Below are 17950 nucleotides of genomic sequence, written 5' to 3' on the forward strand. Positions count from 1 at the left end.
CTGTTAGGGCCTGCATAAAGCTGTCCCAACAGCAGAGTCCCAACAGCAGTCCCAACACCTTACCACTGCTACACCTGGCTATCAGCAGAGCCTTGACTGGCAGCAAAACAGTTCAATCAGCCTAATTTACTGCCTTTTAAAAAACCATGATAGCTGATATGGCTGACTTGCTTAAACAAATGTGGTTTCTACTGACAATTGAGATGTACAAATTATAGCATGAGGGGACGACAAGCGGATAAGAGGCAATCCGCAATTTCAATTAAGACTTTAACGAGCGAGCTAGGACAAACGTAGTCAATATGACTATTTGTTCAGCACTTTTGAAATGTACAGCGACAGAATTTAGAACATGGGCTGTTCTTACAGTGTTCTCTCTGTACACCAAGTCAGAACCGTCGGATAAATAAAGGGGGCATATAAGCAGACAATGAAATCTCTTATAATATTTCATGATTACATTTCTCTAAAACAGGTTATAGGCTACATGTGCACCACCAAGTCAGAAGGCAAAATTAAGAGGGGAAAATTAGGGTGAGGCACATGGGCTACTAACAACTAACTACACAACATACACTCAGTATTACTGCCTAGCTACAGTATACATATCTTTCCTGGCATATAACATCATTTATGCAGAAGCATACAAGACATTTTTGGACTCACCTTGTTGTGCTGTGCTCACTTGAACAGGAAGGTTGCGCGGCTGTCCTTCGTGGGCAAATTTTGTCATCAAACTTTGTTAACAAATCCTAGCTTTCTCTGGATTTATGGTGCTTTCAAGACAACTGGGAACTCTGAAATAAACAAGGTTGAATTATGATGACGTCAGTGATCTTCATGTCGTAGCTCTAGAAAGAGGCCCGATTTCCGGATTTACACTTCCGAGTTGGATGACCGTTGAAAATGTATTTTCCCGGTCGGAGCTCGTTTTTCCGAGTTAACAGTTGTTTTGAGCATGGCACAAATCATGCTGGATTGACAGCATGGCCAATGTTGAATGTTTTTAATTTTATGCTTGGAAAAGAGACCTTTAATCCAAGACTTAGGACCATACAGCCACTCCACTGAATAGCAGGCTAGTGATGGCTTTGCAATGCTTGCAGTTAGCCACTGATTTCATCCAAACTACTTATTGTTGAATTTGCGATTTCCAACCTGCTGTGTAATGTTTATGTCCAATGGCCGATGAGCATCGATACATTTTTTCTATTCTTTCTCTTCATTACTTCTCTTCATATGACAAGGATTAAAAAGGATTTGCCAGTAGATTGTCGATTTGATTCATGATGATGACTACTAGCTAAGATTCTGAAAGTATGATGTTGACATGTCCAATCAATGCTACTGTAGATATAACGCGATTTGATGTCATTTTATCTGTGGCCAATGACATAGAGCCTTTTTGGATGGGCACTTCTAATGTAACTCTATGGCAGCAACCAAGGGGCTTGAATTTTCTAGCTCTACCCTTAGACTTGGCGGTGACGTAGTGTCCCCACGAGTGACAGAATACTGAGCCAATCACGGCACAACTAGAGAACATTACCAACACCTACGCTCTGTATTTTCCACTGTCTGCCCCACCACCACAGAAAGCACTGAGCTAGGCTGAAACACCTGCATTTTGGAGCTGCCTTACACGGAACCCAAACCGGCTTGCGCGCGTGCGCCATCGTGCATACATTTATTTTGTCCCCCCACACCAAACGCGATCACGACACGCAGGTTAAAATATCAAAACAAACTCTGAACCAATTACATTAATTTGGGGACAGGCTGAAAAGCATTAAACATTTATGGCAATTTAGCTTGCTAGCTTGCGCTTGCACTTGCTAGCTAATTTGTCCTATTTAGCTAGCTTGCTGTTGCTAGCTAATTTGTCCTGGGATATAAACATTGAGTTGTTATTTTACCTGAAATGCACAAGGTCCTCTACTCCTACAATTAATCCACACATAAAACGGTCAACCGAATCGTTTCTAGTCATCTCTCCTCCTTCTAGGCTTTTTCTTCTCTTGCCTTTATATTGCGTTTGGCAACTTTCATAAATTAGGTGCATTACCGCCACTGACCTCGTTCGTCTTTCAGTCACCCACGTGGGTATAACCAATGAGGAGATGGCACGTGGGTACCTGCTTCTATAAACCAATGAGGATGTGGGAGAGGCAGGACTTGCAGCACGATCTGCATCACAAATAGAACTGACTTCTATTTTAGCCCTTGGCAACGCAGACGCTTGTCGTCGCGCGCGAGCAGTGTGGGTGCAATAATTGAATAATATAGATTTCTACTTTTATTTTGCGACGCGAGCAGTGTTGTCAGCCTGTTACTCAAGAAATTAAAAAAGACACCATGTTTGTATGTGGCTTTATTAACTCAATGATTTTTTTTTTTACATTGTTTGCAAACTGATATGTGACATGTATTAATTCCAAAATAACATGCAAAACAGGCAAGCCCGACCCCCCCCCAAAAAAAAATGGATCTAAAAATGTGGGGCTCCAAACAGGTGGGGCTCTGCCCTGAATGACGGGCTGCCACTGCATACAATGCAATGAAAATGATATTCACCTTAAGTGCTGGTACTGCTTGATCTGTGGTCACTCCTGTCACAGTGCTGTCCTTCACAACACCAGTAATCTCAAAGTGTTCACTCTGGTCTTTCTGAAGCGCTGCTTGATGAGGCCGAAGCACCTTTCGGGGGAAAACTTGGTGTGGCCTGTGATCAGGAAGAGCACAAACTTGTTATTGTTTTGGCCACTTCAGTTATCACAATTCAGGTCCACATGTGTTTCCCCAACTCCGTAGTTGGTGAAGAAATGGTGCATGTAGTTGATGACTGTGCTGCTGCCTTTGCTGGATGACATGCCTTTATCAATCAAGTAGTTGACTTGTTGTGATATTCCTTCACAGCAGACACCAAACAAGCCACACTTGTGAGGAATTCAAAAGTAGATGGAACCTGGCTGCATAGGGTCAGAAGGATAATGCACCTGCAAACAACAACAAAAGAACATTAAGATAAATTAAAATGAATTGTCTCACCCTTGTCAGTCTGTTTTTGCACAACTCAGTGAAAGGCATTTGCCTGCTTCCCATATATATATTTTTTGTTGTTGTCTGTCTGTCTGTCTGTCTGTCTGTCTGTCTGTCTGTCTGTCTGTCTGTCTGTCTGTCTGTCTGTCTGTCTGTCTGTCTGTCTATCTTTTTCAGGACCCTGTCTTTCAAAGATCATTCGTAAAAATCCAAATAACTTCACAGATCTTCATTGTAAAGGGTTTAAACACTGTTTCCCATGCTTGTTCAATGAACCATAAACAATTAATGAACATGCACCTGTGGAATGGTCGTTAAGACACTAACAGCTTACAGAGGGTAGGCAATTAAGGTCACAGTTATGAAAACTTAGGACACTAAAGAGGCCTTTCTACTGACTCTGAAAAACACCAAAAGGAAGATGCCCAGGGTCCCAGCTCATCTGCGTGAACGTGCCTTAGGCATGCTGCAAGGAGGCAGGAGGACTGCAGATGTGGCCGGGGCATTATATTGCAATGTCTGTACTGTGAGACGCTTAAGACAGAGCCACAGGAAGACAGGACGGACAGCTGATCGTCCTCACAGTGGCAGACCATTTGTAACAACACCTGCACAGGATCAGTCCATCTGAACATCACACCTGCGGGACAGGTACAGGATGGCAACAACAGCTGCCCGAGTTACACCAGGAACGCACAATCCATCAGTGCTCAGACTGTCCGCAATAGGCTGAGAGAGGCTGGACTTAGGGCTTGTAGGACTGTTGTAAGGCAGGTCCTCACCAGACATTACCGGCAACAACGTCGCCTATGGGCACAAACCCAAAAGTGCTCTTCACTGACGAGTCGCAGTTTTGTCTCACCAGGGATGATGGTCGGATTCGCGTTTATCGTCAAAGGAATGAGCGTTACACCGAGGCCTGTACTCTGGAGCGGGATCGATTTGGAGGTGGAGTGTTCGTCATGGTCTGGGCCGGTGTGTCACAGCATCATCGGACTGAGCTTGTTGTCATTGCAGGCAATCTCAACTCTGTGCGTTACAGGGAAGACATCCTCCTCCCTCATGTGGTACCCTTCCTCCAGGCTCATCCTGACATGACCCTCCAGCATGACAATGCCACCAGCCATACTGCTCGTTCTGTGTGTGATTTCCTGCAAGACAGGAATGTCAGTGTTCTGCCATGGCCAGCGAAGAGCCTGGCTCTCAATCCCAGTGAGCCCGTCTGGGACCAGTTGGATCGGAGGGTGAGGGCTAGGGCCATTCCCCCCCAGAAATGTCCGGGAACTTGCAGGTGCCTTGGTGGAAGAGTGGGGTAACATCTCACAGCAAGAACTGGCAAATCTGGTACAGTCCATGAGGAGGAGATGCACTGCAGTACTTAATGCAGCTGGTGGCCACACCAGATACTGACTGTTACTTTTGATTTTGACCCCCCTTTGTTCAGGGACACATTATTCAATTTCTGTTAGTCACATGTCTGTGGAACTTGTTCAGTTTAACACAGTGCCCTTCTTTGGACACTGTGTTAACTAACCTCCAAACGAGCTTCAATGCCATACAACACTCCTTCCGTGGCCTCCAACTGCTCTTAAACGCTAGTAAAACCAAATGCATGCTTTTCAACCGTTCGCTGCCCGCACCCGCCCGACTAGCATCCCTACTTTGGACGGTTCTGACTTAGAATATGTGGACAACTACAAATACCAAGGTGTCTGGCTAGACTGTAAACTCTCCTTCCAGACTCATATTAAACATCTCCAATCCAAAACTAAATCTAGAATCGGCTTCCTATTTCGCAACAAAGCCTCCTTCACTCCTTCAAAGCCTCCAAACATACCCTCGTTAAACTGACTATCTTACCGATCCTTGACTTCGGCGATGTCATTTACAAAATAGCTTCCAATACTCTACTCAGCAAACTGGATGCAGTCTATCACAGTGCCATCCGTTTTGTCACCAAAGCCCCTTATACCACCCACCACTGCGACCTGTATGCTCTAGTCTGCAGGCCCTCGCTACATATTCGTCGCCAGACCCACTGGCTCCAGGTCACCTATAAGTCTATGGTAGGTAAAGCTCTGCCTTATCTCAGCTCACTGGTCATGATAACAACACCCACCCGTAGCACGCACTCCAGCAGGTATATTTCACTGGTCATCCCCAAAGCCAACACCTCCTTTGGCTGCTTTTCCTTCCAGTTCTCGGCTGCCAATGACTGGAACGAATTGCAAACATCGCTGAAGCTGTAGACTTATATTTCCCTCACTAACTTTAAACATCAGCTATCTGAGCAGCTAACCGATCGCTGCAGCTGTACATAGCCCATCTGTAAATAGCCCACCCAATCTACCTACCTCATCCCATATTGTTTTTATTTACTTTTTTGCTCTTTTGCACACCAGTATTTCTACATGCACATCATCATCTGCTCATCTATCACTCCAGTGTTAATTTGCTAAATTGTAATTATTCCGCTACTATGGCCTATTTATTGCCTTACCTCCTCACACCATTTGCACACACTGTATATAGACTTTCTTTTTTTCTATTGTGTTATTGACTGTACGCTTGTTTATTCCATGTGTAACTCTGTGTTGTTGTTTGTGTCGCACTGCTTTGCTTTATCTTGGCCAGGTCACAGTTGTAAATGAGAACTTGTTCTCAACTAGCCTACCTGGTTAAATAAAGGTTAAATAAATAAAAAAATTATTATAATAAATATGTCTCAGTTGTTGAATCTTGTTATGTTCATAAAAATATTTACACATGTTAAGTTTGCTGAAAATAAACGCAGTTGACATTGAGAGGACTTGCTTTTTTTGATGAGTTTATATATCGGAGTATAGTAGGTGGTAGCTGTGGTGAATTTCTCAGAGCCCAAGGCTTATAACGAGGGTCAGGATAAAGATGCGTCTGTGACAGTAGGAGTGAAGTTTTTGGAAAAAGTAGACCCTTGCCTTTTGGCTGATCCATTTGTGGTTTCAGGGTAGATGAAAACAGAGTTGGGTGCTGTGGAATCAGTGATTGTAACCAGAAGGGGTCTTGTGATAATTGTTTGTGTTTCTGCTGGTCAGAGGGAGCAGGCTCTTTGCATTAAACGAATGGGGGCAAGAGCTGTGAATTGTGGGGGTAGCGGAAAATGTAAAAGCTGACAAACTGAAGGGGAAGATTCCCAGTGTTTGTGATGCTCGTCGTTTGGTGCAAAGCAGACAGGGTGGCGTAATCGGTGAAACAGAAGAGTCGTTGTCTGTTCTTTTGAGTTTTGATGATGAGTCTTTGCCTGAGAAAGTGATGTTGGGATATATCAGTTATCCTGTACGAGCTTTTGTGCAGAATACATTACGTTGTTACAGGTGTCAAGCTTATGGGCATGTGGCAGCAGTGTGTTAGAGGGAGGTTCATAGGTGTGAGAAGTCTGCAGAAGGGCAGGAGACAAAGGAATGTGTAGCGTTGGAGAAAGTAGTGGTATGTGTTAATTGTTGGGGTGCCCATGTGGCTGGGGATCAGAAATGTCCCGTGTGAGAGAGGCAGGTTGAGGTTTCCAGGTTTAGAGTAGTGCAGAAGTTGTCATATGCTGAGGAAGATGGGTTAAGGGGGAGGAGCGGTGAGAGTAGTAGGAGAGATATACCAGTATAGAGGGATAGGCCAAAAAGTGATATACGTTTCAGTAAGATTGGATTTTTAGCATTTATAGCAATGTTATCAATTGTACAGCAGGGATGGAATGTAAGTCACAGAAAATTGAGGTTGGGGTGGCAGCTGCAAAGAGGTATTTGGGTGTGCGAGATTTGACAGAAGAGTTACAGGGTGTGTTAAGTGGTGATGTCCCATCCTTTCAGGATGATTGCATGAGGTAGGAATACATACATTTAATTAGTGGAGTAGGGTGGTGTTAATTTTATTTTATATAATTTTGAAATTAGTGAGTGTAGTGTTAGATGGTAGGGTATTTATTTTTATTTTTCAAGCATAGTACAAGGAAGTTGTACTCCAATCCAGTAGGTGGCGGTAATACAACAAATTGGATGCCAACCGCTGTTAAACTTCATAGAAGAAGAAGTGGTTATTCGCGGTTTATCCTCCGCACTTGAAGTCTTCGACTGCTGTTAGCGTGAGACTCTCTCTGTATATTCTAAGCTATATATCAGTATTCTTATTTTTCGTACTCTCTGGAAAGGAAACAACCCTTGTCAACATGCATGTGATAAAGCGAGGTAGGTCATTTCTAGTAGGATTAGTAGCAAAAGCTAGCTAAGTTTGTAATTTGACTGACTCTTGTCTTTTTTTCTTACAAGCAAGCTTTTGAACGTGTATTATATCGTTGGCCACTGTACTGTCATTAATCATGTTAAATGACTTTGCCTAGTTAGGTAGCTAATGTTATTGAAATCGTTAGCTAGCTAGATAAACACCGCTGTCGTGTCGTTTAATAAGAACGATCAAAACAGGTTGACAGTCTTGCAGCAATGTTCCTTTGTCAAATTTGGCGCCAAATTTGCCAACGTTTTGTAGTGTAGCTAGCCAGCTAGGGTGCTTCTATCTAGGTCATTTGATTGGAAGTATCCGTGACTATCCCATCAATTAGTTAATCATATAGTTAGTTACAATTTAAATACTTAGTTACTTTTTTCTCCCAAAGCAGCTTTCTGGGTTACACAACAGGACGTTGGCTAGTATCCGGGACTATCCCATCAATTACATAACTAAATTAACTTTGTTTTTAAGCTTTGTGTCAAGTACTGACACTGACTTGTAAATTCCTTTTCCATGGCGCGCACATATATTTTATTGTTGATTTTCTGCTTAACACTTCCGCCATTACATAATTTTCAGATGGGCGCGAAGAGCGTGTCATGTTTGACAAGATCACTTCCCGCATTCAGAAGCTGTGCTATGGACTCAACTCTGACTTTGTAGATCCAGTGAGTCAATATTTTATGTTCAATGTATTTCCGTTGTTTGATAATTCTAGTGTTTCTGTGTGCTGTGTTTCTCTAACCCACCCTTTACCCTGCCTGTTGTCCCACCTTTAGACCCAGATCACCATGAAGGTCATCCAGGGTCTGTACAGTGGGGTCACTACAGTGGAGCTGGACACACTGGCTGCAGAGATTGCTGCCACCCTCACAACGAAACACCCCGACTATGCCATCCTGGCTGCCCGCATCGCCGTCTCCAACCTGCACAAGGAGACCAAGAAGGTGTTCAGTGGTAAGTCTCTCTTGCAAGTTATGCATATTGCTTCATTATCAGGCTCACTCAAAGTAGCCAAGATTCAGCCAGTCCACTCATTCAGTGGCACAGATGTCGAATTTGCCAGTGAACTGACAATCGCACTTCTGGTAACTGAAGAAATTGGTACCTAAAAGACATTTCTAAACCCTGGGTGTGAAACTATGGTATCTGGAAATCTCTTGATGTTTTCTGTCAATGCTGTTTTAGATGTGGTGGAGGATCTCTACAACTATGTCAACCCACTAAACAGATGCCACTCTCCCATGGTTGCCAAGGAGACACTTGACATTGTCCTAGAAAACAAAGATCGCCTCAACTCTGCAATCATCTTCGACCGGGACTTCTCCTACAACTTCTTTGGATTCAAGGTCATTTTTACAGTACATGGTTTATAAACCATAATAACTTAAAAGTAAATTCTGCAATGGTTGGAAAGTAAACACTTTTTTGTGGTTTTCTACGTAGACACTTGAACGGTCGTACCTTCTGAAGATTAATGGGAAAGGTGAGTCTGGTTAAATAAATTACGTACATGTAAGAATTGACATCTTGTCATGATACGACCCTATGCTACATTGGATTAGGGATCATCACCAGTGGCACCTGGCTAAACAGGCACATTTTCAGAGCTGTTTTTTTTGTGTGTGTGTGTGTGTGTGTGTGTGTGTGGTTCAGATGAGCTCCATCCCTCATGCTGACCTGTTCTGTTTTTGTGTAGTCGCCGAGCGACCCCAGCACATGCTCATGAGGGTGGCAGTTGGGATTCATCAGACTGACATTGACGCTGTCATCGAGACTTACAACCTGCTGTCAGAGAAGTGGTTCACCCACGCTTCGCCCACACTCTTCAACGCTGGCACCAACCGCCCACAACTGTCCAGGTAAGCACTTCATATTTTGGATCTACTTATGCCATTCTACTCCTCAGTGTAATGGCTATGATTACTGAATTGCAGAAAATACTTACGTCTTTGACAATTCTAAGTGCAAACCAGGAAAAAAAGCTTGACCGGTTTTAAATTAGTTGTCCTTGTTGACTTTTCAGCTGTTTCCTGTTGGCCATGAAGGATGACAGCATTGAGGGCATCTACGACACCCTAAAGCAGTGTGCCCTAATCTCTAAATCCGCAGGGGGCATCGGTGTGGCAGTCAGCTGCATCAGAGCCACGGGCAGCTACATTGCTGGGGTGAGGATCACATGATCACGTTCATAAATAAGACTGCCCCTTGAGGTGTTGCTATGTCTACGCCGAGGACCCAGAACAGTGGGTACTTGGCGTGATTGATGGCTCTGACAGATCATGGGGAAAGTTTGTACATGAGAAAAAATGACTGGTTTCATTGAAGCTTGGCGAGTCACTAATTTACTGAGGCTTCTTTGTTGTTGTTTTAATTTTTTTTAAGACAAATGGTAATTCCAATGGGCTGGTTCCCATGCTCCGAGTGTACAACAACACAGCACGCTATGTGGACCAGGGAGGCAACAAGGTGAGAATGAAATTAGATTTGAATACAGGTTTTGTTATTGGCCCTGGCCACAGGATGACCTCATAGATATGCATTAGCGCTCTGCGCAGAGATGACCCACTATCTATCACCCAAGTCTGATGGCTCTGAGAACATGCATACGGTCTTTCAGACTCTGTGGCCTGTTTACTGTACCATCATCAGGCATTTAACTCCCGCTCATTGCCCTCCTCAGAGACCTGGTGCGTTTGCCATGTACCTGGAGCCGTGGCACTTTGATGTGTTTGACTTCTTGGACCTGAAGAAGAACACAGGGAAGGAAGAGCAGAGGGCCAGAGATCTGTTCTACGGCATGTGGATCCCTGACCTCTTCATGAAGAGAGTGGAGAGCAACCAGGCATGCAGCAACATTTATCAACTAAAGTATTCAAACCAGATATGGAATTTAGTGAAATTCAAGCTCTAGTATATTTTGTACATCGCTCCTCAAGGTTGAATTAAAGAAGGGAATTAGGAGTGGTTCTGTTTAGATGAATATCTTCTTGAAAGATATCAGTACTCAATGGTGTATCGTACCCACAGGACTGGTCCCTGATGTGCCCCAGTGACTGCCCTGGACTGGACGAGTGCTGGGGGGAGGAGTTTGAGAAGCTCTATACCAGGTAAGACCGGCGCTCCTGACCCGGTATAACGGCTCCATACCAATCTACTCCCTGTGCAATGTCTCACTGGACCTGTCTCTGTCTCGTCAGGTATGAGCAGGAGGGTCGGGTTAAGCGGGTGGTGAAGGCCCAGCAGGTCTGGCATGCCATTATTGAGTCCCAGACTGAAACGGGTACCCCCTATATGCTTTACAAGGACGCATGCAACAGGAAGAGCAATCAGCAGAACCTGGGCACCATTAAGTCCAGTAACCTTTGTACTGAAATTGTAGAGTACACCAGCCATGATGAGGTGAGGGCAATCGATTACCTAAACTGTTTGAACTACTGAAGCTGTCTGAAATTGCACCCTATTCCATATTTGGTGCACTACTTTTAGCCAAGTCCACACCTGTTCCCTGTATCCGGGGCCCTAGTTGAAGGTAGTGGACTATACAAGGATTAGGTTGACATTTTGGACGCAACCTGAGACCAGCCTCTGTTTGGTCCCGTGTGGCTCAGTTGGTAGAGCATGGTGTTTGCAACGCCAGGGTTGTGGGTTCGATTCCCACGGGGGACCAGTACGGAGAAAAAAATGTATGCATTCACTACTGTAAGTTGCTCTGGATAAGAGCGTCTGCTAAATGACTCAAATGTAAATGTGTTATTGACTCTGGCCACAGGATGACCTCATAGATATGCATTAGCGCTCAACGCAGAGATGACCCACCACTGTATCTATCACCCAAGTCTGATGGCTCTGAGAACATGCATACTAAATCCCAAAGCTGTTTGAATGGCATCCTTTGATTTGTATATTGTTGAAAATAAATGTTGGATCACACCAAATGTTTAAATGGCCTAAGTCTGATGCTAATCTATCTGGCTCCTATTTCCCAATCTCAGGTGGCAGTGTGTAACCTGGCGTCCATCGCCCTCAACATGTATGTCACCCCAGAGAGAACATTTGACTTCAGCAAGCTGGCCTACGTCACCAAGGTCATCGTCAGGAACCTCAACAAGATCATTGAGATCAACTACTACCCTGTGGTCGAGGTAATGTCTAGCGTTCAACTTAGTGATACTAATAATATGATCAGCAAGACTGACGATTCTACAGGTTATATCTTCATGTGGACCAATAACTGATTGCCCCATGCCTCGCCTCCTTTCTAACCAGGCTGAGAACTCCAACAAGCGCCACAGGCCCATTGGTATCGGTGTGCAGGGTCTTGCTGATGCTTTCATCCTGATGCGTTTCCCCTTTGAGAGCGCCGAGGCCCAGAAGCTCAACACTCAGATCTTTGAGACCATCTACTACGCTGCCCTGGAGTCCAGCTGTGAGCTTGCTGCTGAGCTCGGTGCCTACGAGACCTACCCAGGCTCCCCTGTCAGCAAAGGAGTGAGTACCACCACCCTTACACCTAACTGAGATGTTAGATATCCTGTGTAGGGTAACTAACCTGTCAATAGTTCATTTTGGATTAAGGAGAATGTTCTGGTGTGGGTCTCAGGCTTAAATGGTTATTTTCCCCAGATCCTTCAGTACAACATGTGGGACAAAACCCCAACTGACCTGTGGGACTGGACACTTCTCAAGGAAAATATTGCCAAGTAAGTTCTCAACCTTGTCCTCTATTTTACCAACCCAACTACAGCTAGTCTCAACACATACATGACCAACCAAGTGGATTTAAATGTTGTCGCCTTTTGCATCACCACTTCACTCGCCCTTCTGCCCCGTCTCCAGGCACGGTGTGAGGAACAGTCTGCTGCTGGCCCCCATGCCCACGGCCTCTACAGCCCAGATCCTGGGCAACAACGAGTCTATCGAGCCCTACACCAGCAACATCTACACCCGCAGAGTCCTCTCTGGAGAGTTCCAGGTCAGTACCACTCTCTGTGGGTTCCATAGACAGTTATACCTCTGCTGAAACACATACACAGCATACTCAAACACTAGAAGGCTCTGAGTTTGGGCGTGTAAAAAGCTAGAGTTGTGTGTATGTGAGGACTAATGTTCTTTGCGCTCCCTGCAGATTGTGAACCCCCATCTGTTGAAGGACCTAACAGAGAGAGGGCTGTGGAATGAGGAGATGAAGAACCAGCTGATTGGTCAGAACGGGTCCATCCAGGTGAGAACCCAGACCATCACAATCAATGAAGACCAATCGGAGTGCAATTATGCCCTTTTGACTGTATTTTGTGAAGGTCATGTCTAACTTTTTGTTAAATTTTAAAAGAGCTATCCTTTTTTGGTAGTTGTCATCGTGCTATTGTTACTTGTCTTTAGGGTATTGCAGAGATCCCCGATGACCTGAAGGAGCTGTATAAGACTGTGTGGGAGATCTCCCAAAAGACTATTCTGAAGATGGCTGCTGACCGCGGGGCCTTCATAGACCAGAGCCAGTCTCTCAACATCCACATCGCTGAGCCCAACTACGGAAAGCTCACTAGCATGCACTTCTACGGCTGGAAGCAGGTGAGTCAGCTTGCCTATTGAAGTTTCTATAAGATTGCATTTTCTTAGCCCAGGGCCATCCTTAACTCGGGTGTTAAAATGGCTGGCTGATGCTGCCCCTTGAAGCATTGCAGTCCGACTGAAAGTGTAGAGCGTGTGTCATGAGGGGCGGAGAGTGACAGGTCTACGCCGAGGACCCAGAACGATGGGAACTTGGCGTGATTGGCTAGGGAGGCAACTTATGAGGATCAAAGTAGCGCTAAATATTAAATACCACTAACCTCTCTTCCGCTCCTCAGGGTCTGAAGACGGGCATGTACTACCTGAGGACCAAGCCTGCAGCCAACCCCATCCAGTTCACCCTGAACAAGGAGAAGCTGAAGGAGTCTCAGTCGGCTAAGAACTTGGAGGCGCTCAAGGAGCTCAACAGAGCCGCTATGGTGTGTTCCCTGGAGAACCGCGACGACTGCCTGATGTGTGGCTCTTAGACGGCCCCCCACTCTTTCCCCTACCCCCGCTCTTTAGTTAATTAACCATAGCAGTGGACCACTGAAGTCCTCAGGATCTTTGAACCCCACTGTCATTGCCTTTAGGTCAGGTAACATTATACAGTAATCTGCCCTGATGTCAGATCAGACTCTTAATAGAACAGGCTCTTATGTTTGTGTTGTGGGCATGCTAATGTAGCCTAACTATAGTGCTCTGTCTGCTAATACCAGATTATTAACTGTAAGCTGTTTTCTATTTATCTGTGTGGATCTGTTTGTCTGATTTGTTTAGTATAGGATTAAGTTTCCCAACTTTTTGTCTACTCCATTGTTAATATGTAAATCTAAAGATCTCATAACTTGCTGAATGAACTTCAAAAACAACAGTGTATACTAAGTATTTTTTTGTATTTGACCTGTGGGGAAACTAAAATGGCTTTGTATGCTGAACAAAAATATAAACGCAACAATTTGAAGAGTTTACTGAGTTAACGTTCCTATAAGGAAATCAGTCAATTTAAATACATTTCTTAGGCCCTAATCTATGGGTTTCACCCAACTGGGAATACAGATATGCATCTGTTCATCAGATACTGTACCTTAAAAAAAAAAGGCATGGATCAGAAAACCAGTCAGTATCTGGTGTGACCACCATTTGCCTCATGCTGCGTGACATCTTCGTATAGAGTTGATCAGGCTGTTGATTGTGGCCTGTGGAATGTCCCACTCTTCAATGGCTGCATGAAGTTGCTGGATATTGGCGAGAACTGGAACACACTGTCGTATTTGTTGATCCTGAGCATTCCAAACATGCTCAATGGGTGACATGTCTGAGTATGCAGGCCATGGAAGAGCTGAGACATTTTCAGTCCAGGAATTTTGTACAGATCCTTGCGATATGGGGGGTGCATTATGCTGAAACATGAAGTGATGGAGGAGGATCAAGGGCATCACAAAGTGCCTCAAGATCTTGTCACGGTATCGCTGTGCATTCAAATTGCCATCAATAAAATGCAATTGTGTTCATTTGTGTGCCCATACCATAAACCCCACCATGGGGCTCTGTTCACAACGTTAACCTCAGCAAACCGCTCGCCCACGTCTCATCTGCCCAGTACAAACTGGGATTCATCCGTGGAGAGCACACTTCCAATGTTCATCTTGGATGAACTGTAGGTGAGCATTTGTCCACTTAAGTCGGTTCAAGACCCTGGTGAGGATGACGAGCACGCAGATGAGCTTCCCTGAGATGGTTTCTGATAGATTGTGCAAACCCACAGTTTCATCAGCTGTCCGGGTGGCTGGTCTCAGGCGACGTAGTATGTGAAAAACAGATATGGAGGTCCTGGGCTGCTGTGGTTGGTTACACGTGGTCTGGTTGTGAGGGCGGTTGAACGTAATGTAGGCGGCTTATGGTAGACATTAACATTCAATTCTCTGGCAACAGCTGTGGTGGACATTCCTTCAGTCAGCATGCCAATTGCATGCTCCCTTAACTTGAGACATCTGTGGCGTTGTGTGACAAAACTGCACATTTTAGTGGCCTTTTATTGTCCCCCAGCACAAGGTGCATCTGTAATGATAATGCTGTTTAATCAGTTTGATATGTCACACCTGTCAGGTGGATGGATATTCTTGGTCTTAGGGGAAATGCTCTGTAAACAAATTTGTGTATAACATTTGAGAAATAAGCTTTTTGTGTGTGTTAGTTATATTTTTGTTCAGTGTAATTATTATAATTTTTTTTCTCCCCAATTTCATGATATCCAATTGATAGTTATTCTTGTCCCATAACGGCAACTCCCGTATGGACTCGCTAGAGGCGAAAGTCTAGAGCCATGCGTCCTCTGAAACACGACCCTGCCAAGCTGCACTGCTTCTTGACACACTGCTCGCTTAACCCGGAAGCCAGCCGCACCAATGTGTCGGAGGAAACGCTGTACAACCCGGGAGGCCCAGTGTAATTAAGTTTGTGTTCATGCAATGTCCTGTGGTACTTTTGTCAAGGTATACAGTAGTTTAGCAATAACAGTACAAGGCACAAGGTGATGCTATTTTGTACTTGATGGGAATTGTATCAGGAAGATGGGGCTTCTTTCACGCTTGATATTTTGAGTTTTGAAATGGGTGATGGATATCCACAAGTTAATACATACCATTTGAAAAGTAACATATGAAATGGAGAGTCTCGGAATTACTTACATAATAATACGAAATGCTCTGAGACCAGGTTGTTTTGCCTTAAGTAAACCATCTGTCTTATATAACCGTACCAAACGTAACACACCATACTAAACGGAGTACTTCGGATTCACATACAGAATAATACGAAATGCTCTGAGACCAGGTTGACCAACAGGGAAGAGACTGTCAGAACAGTATAGCCAGTTTTACTCAAATTATTTACTTTATATAATGAACATTGTATATATTTTTGTTATTTTAATATTGGTTTGAAAAGATGTATTCAAAGTGAAATTGTAGTTCACTTTCAAGGTAATTCTCTATCCTTTCTAATTGTTAGGTTGGAATGTCTATAATTACAATGAATAAGAGTTACTACCGGTCTCAAACAGGTGGTCCAATGGGAGCAGACATCTGTATCACTGGGTGTTCACAGATCAAGTTTCATTTGGCAACATCACTTAACAATATTGTATACTGGGTTGTGGAGTATCTGATTACATGTGGCCTTCCCTGTGGCTCAGTTGGTAGAGCATGGTGTGTGCAACACCAGGGTTGTGGGTTCGATTCCCACGGGGGGCCAGTACAAAAAAAATAATGCATTCACTACTGTAAGTCGCTCTGGATAAGAGCGTCTGCTAAATGACTAAAATGTAAATGAACTCTGATTACAAAAAACTAATCAGAGTACCAGCAGCAATATTGTAATCAGATTACAGATACTTTGAAAAACTAGATTACTAAATTCAGAAAGGATCTTTGTATTCACCTTTCTGTTTTCTCAATGACATTCAATTCAGCATTGAAAAAAGGTGCAAGTTTAAGTTTGTTCCACATGAGGGAGTCTGACCACAAGTCAGAGACCACTATGATGATACACCTAATGTGTTTGATGGATACTGTTAGTCTTCTTCTAATGCCTCTTAAGGGGAAAGTAATCATATTCCAAAAATTACATCGCTGATTAAAAGTTTGGACAGGTAACTAGTAATTGTAACGGATTACATTTAGAAAGTAACCTACCCAACCCTGCGTGTATATGCATGCCTTTGAATGATTTGTAGCTCATTTTACAGCAAAATAGTTCTATGCTACCTACTGCAAGTGTATGTTGCTGCTTTGATTAAGGGACTATGGAGTTGACTGAAACAATGCTAACTGGCTGACACTTCTAATCTGAAGATGATGCACTCAGATGTGCAGTTCTCATTGGTCCTCCATTGATGGAACCCTCCCCTTCCTGCGAGCCGAAGTCAGTGTCCTGTGAGCTGCTGCCCCAGTCCTGGCAGTATTCTCCACCACCACCATGCTAGCCTTCTTCTTAGTCACGTTCTCCAACGCCCTCCCCGGGCCCTTAATCCACCACTCGGCCATGTTGATTTTCCCCACCACTCTTTTCTCCTTCAGTTCACCTTGACCTTCCTCTTTCAGATCTCCCAGTTCCATGTCTACTTTCCCTTCATTCCCACGTCCTCCCATCTCATTCACTTTTTTGTCACCTTCTTCGAGTCCTTTCCACCAAATTGTATTATCCACACTGCGATCTACCTTTTTCCCTTTACCTTATTCCATCCTTACTTCTGCCTCCACTGGATTGCCCTTTCCCTCCACCTTCTTCTCCACCATCTCATTCGTGCTTACCTTTTTATATCCGAATCTCCCCCTTCCCCTCACTGTCTCCTCTCCATTTTCTGCTCTGACTCCTTCACTACCCCCCTCCACCCTTCTCTCTCCCTTCCCTCCATCAACTCTCCCCTCCTCCATTGTCACAACATCCATGTCTCCTACCTGTTTCGTCACCTCTGCTCCATCTGGCTCCACCTCCTGTTCTGCTCCAACTGGCCCCACCTCCACCTCCTGTTCTGCTCCATCTGGCTCCACCTCCTGTTCTGCTCCATCTGGCCCCACCTTAACCTGGGGCCAGATATAAAAAGGTAAGCGCCAATGAGATGATGGAGAAGAAGGTGAAGGGAAAGGGCAATCCAGTGGATTTGGCTCCCAAGTGGCGAAGTGGTCTAAGACACTGCATCTCAGTGCAAGAGGCGTCACTGCAGTACCTGGTTCAAACCCAGACTGCATCACATCCGGCTGTGATTGGGAGTCCCATACGGTGGTGCACAATTGGCCAAGCGTCGTCTGGATTTGGCCGGGGTAGGCTGTCATTGTAAATACGAATTTGTTCTTAACTGACTTGCCTAGTTAAATAAAGGTAAAATAAAAAAAGTAAAGAAAAACCTCCTGTTTGACCACTATCCCTCCTTCCTTTCCTATCTCCACTCTTCTGGCTTGTTCTGTCTCCATTCCTCCCTCCTCTGCTATCACCACTGCTACATCCCTCTCTATCTCCACCTTTCTGTCATGTTCCATCTCCACAGTCACCAGTAAAGGTGTGTGTTTGTCATCCAGCCTGTTGTTGAAGCCCCTGAAGTTGTTCT

General features: G+C 44.5%; 1 protein-coding gene, 2 non-coding genes and 1 pseudogene across 3 annotated transcripts; all 4 read left to right on the top strand.

The window, feature by feature from the left end:
• The first annotated feature begins 7161 nt into the window (after positions 1–7161).
• Positions 7162–13807, top strand: rir1 (Ribonucleoside-diphosphate reductase large subunit). Its single transcript, NM_001140513.1, is given in 18 exon segments — positions 7162–7253; positions 7873–7961; positions 8073–8250; positions 8482–8642; positions 8740–8779; positions 8993–9155; positions 9320–9461; positions 9679–9762; positions 9977–10138; positions 10324–10403; positions 10494–10695; positions 11289–11438; positions 11563–11784; positions 11920–11996; positions 12133–12268; positions 12422–12517; positions 12676–12864; positions 13143–13807. Coding segments are annotated over 18 exon segments (2379 nt in total). The 5' UTR covers positions 7162–7234; the 3' UTR covers positions 13332–13807.
• On the top strand, positions 9809–9887 carry LOC123742646 (small nucleolar RNA SNORD83). Its single transcript, XR_006769796.1, has one exon. It is a non-coding gene; the product is annotated as a small nucleolar RNA SNORD83 (small nucleolar RNA).
• Positions 11059–11142, top strand: LOC123742647 (small nucleolar RNA SNORD83). The gene has a single exon (XR_006769797.1). It is a non-coding gene; the product is annotated as a small nucleolar RNA SNORD83 (small nucleolar RNA).
• Positions 12956–13073, top strand: LOC123742597 (uncharacterized; annotated as a pseudogene).
• Positions 13808–17950: the final 4143 nt, after the last annotated feature.

Source organism: Salmo salar, chromosome ssa04 (assembly GCF_905237065.1).
Source record: "Salmo salar chromosome ssa04, Ssal_v3.1, whole genome shotgun sequence".
Taxonomy (NCBI): domain Eukaryota; kingdom Metazoa; phylum Chordata; class Actinopteri; order Salmoniformes; family Salmonidae; genus Salmo; species Salmo salar.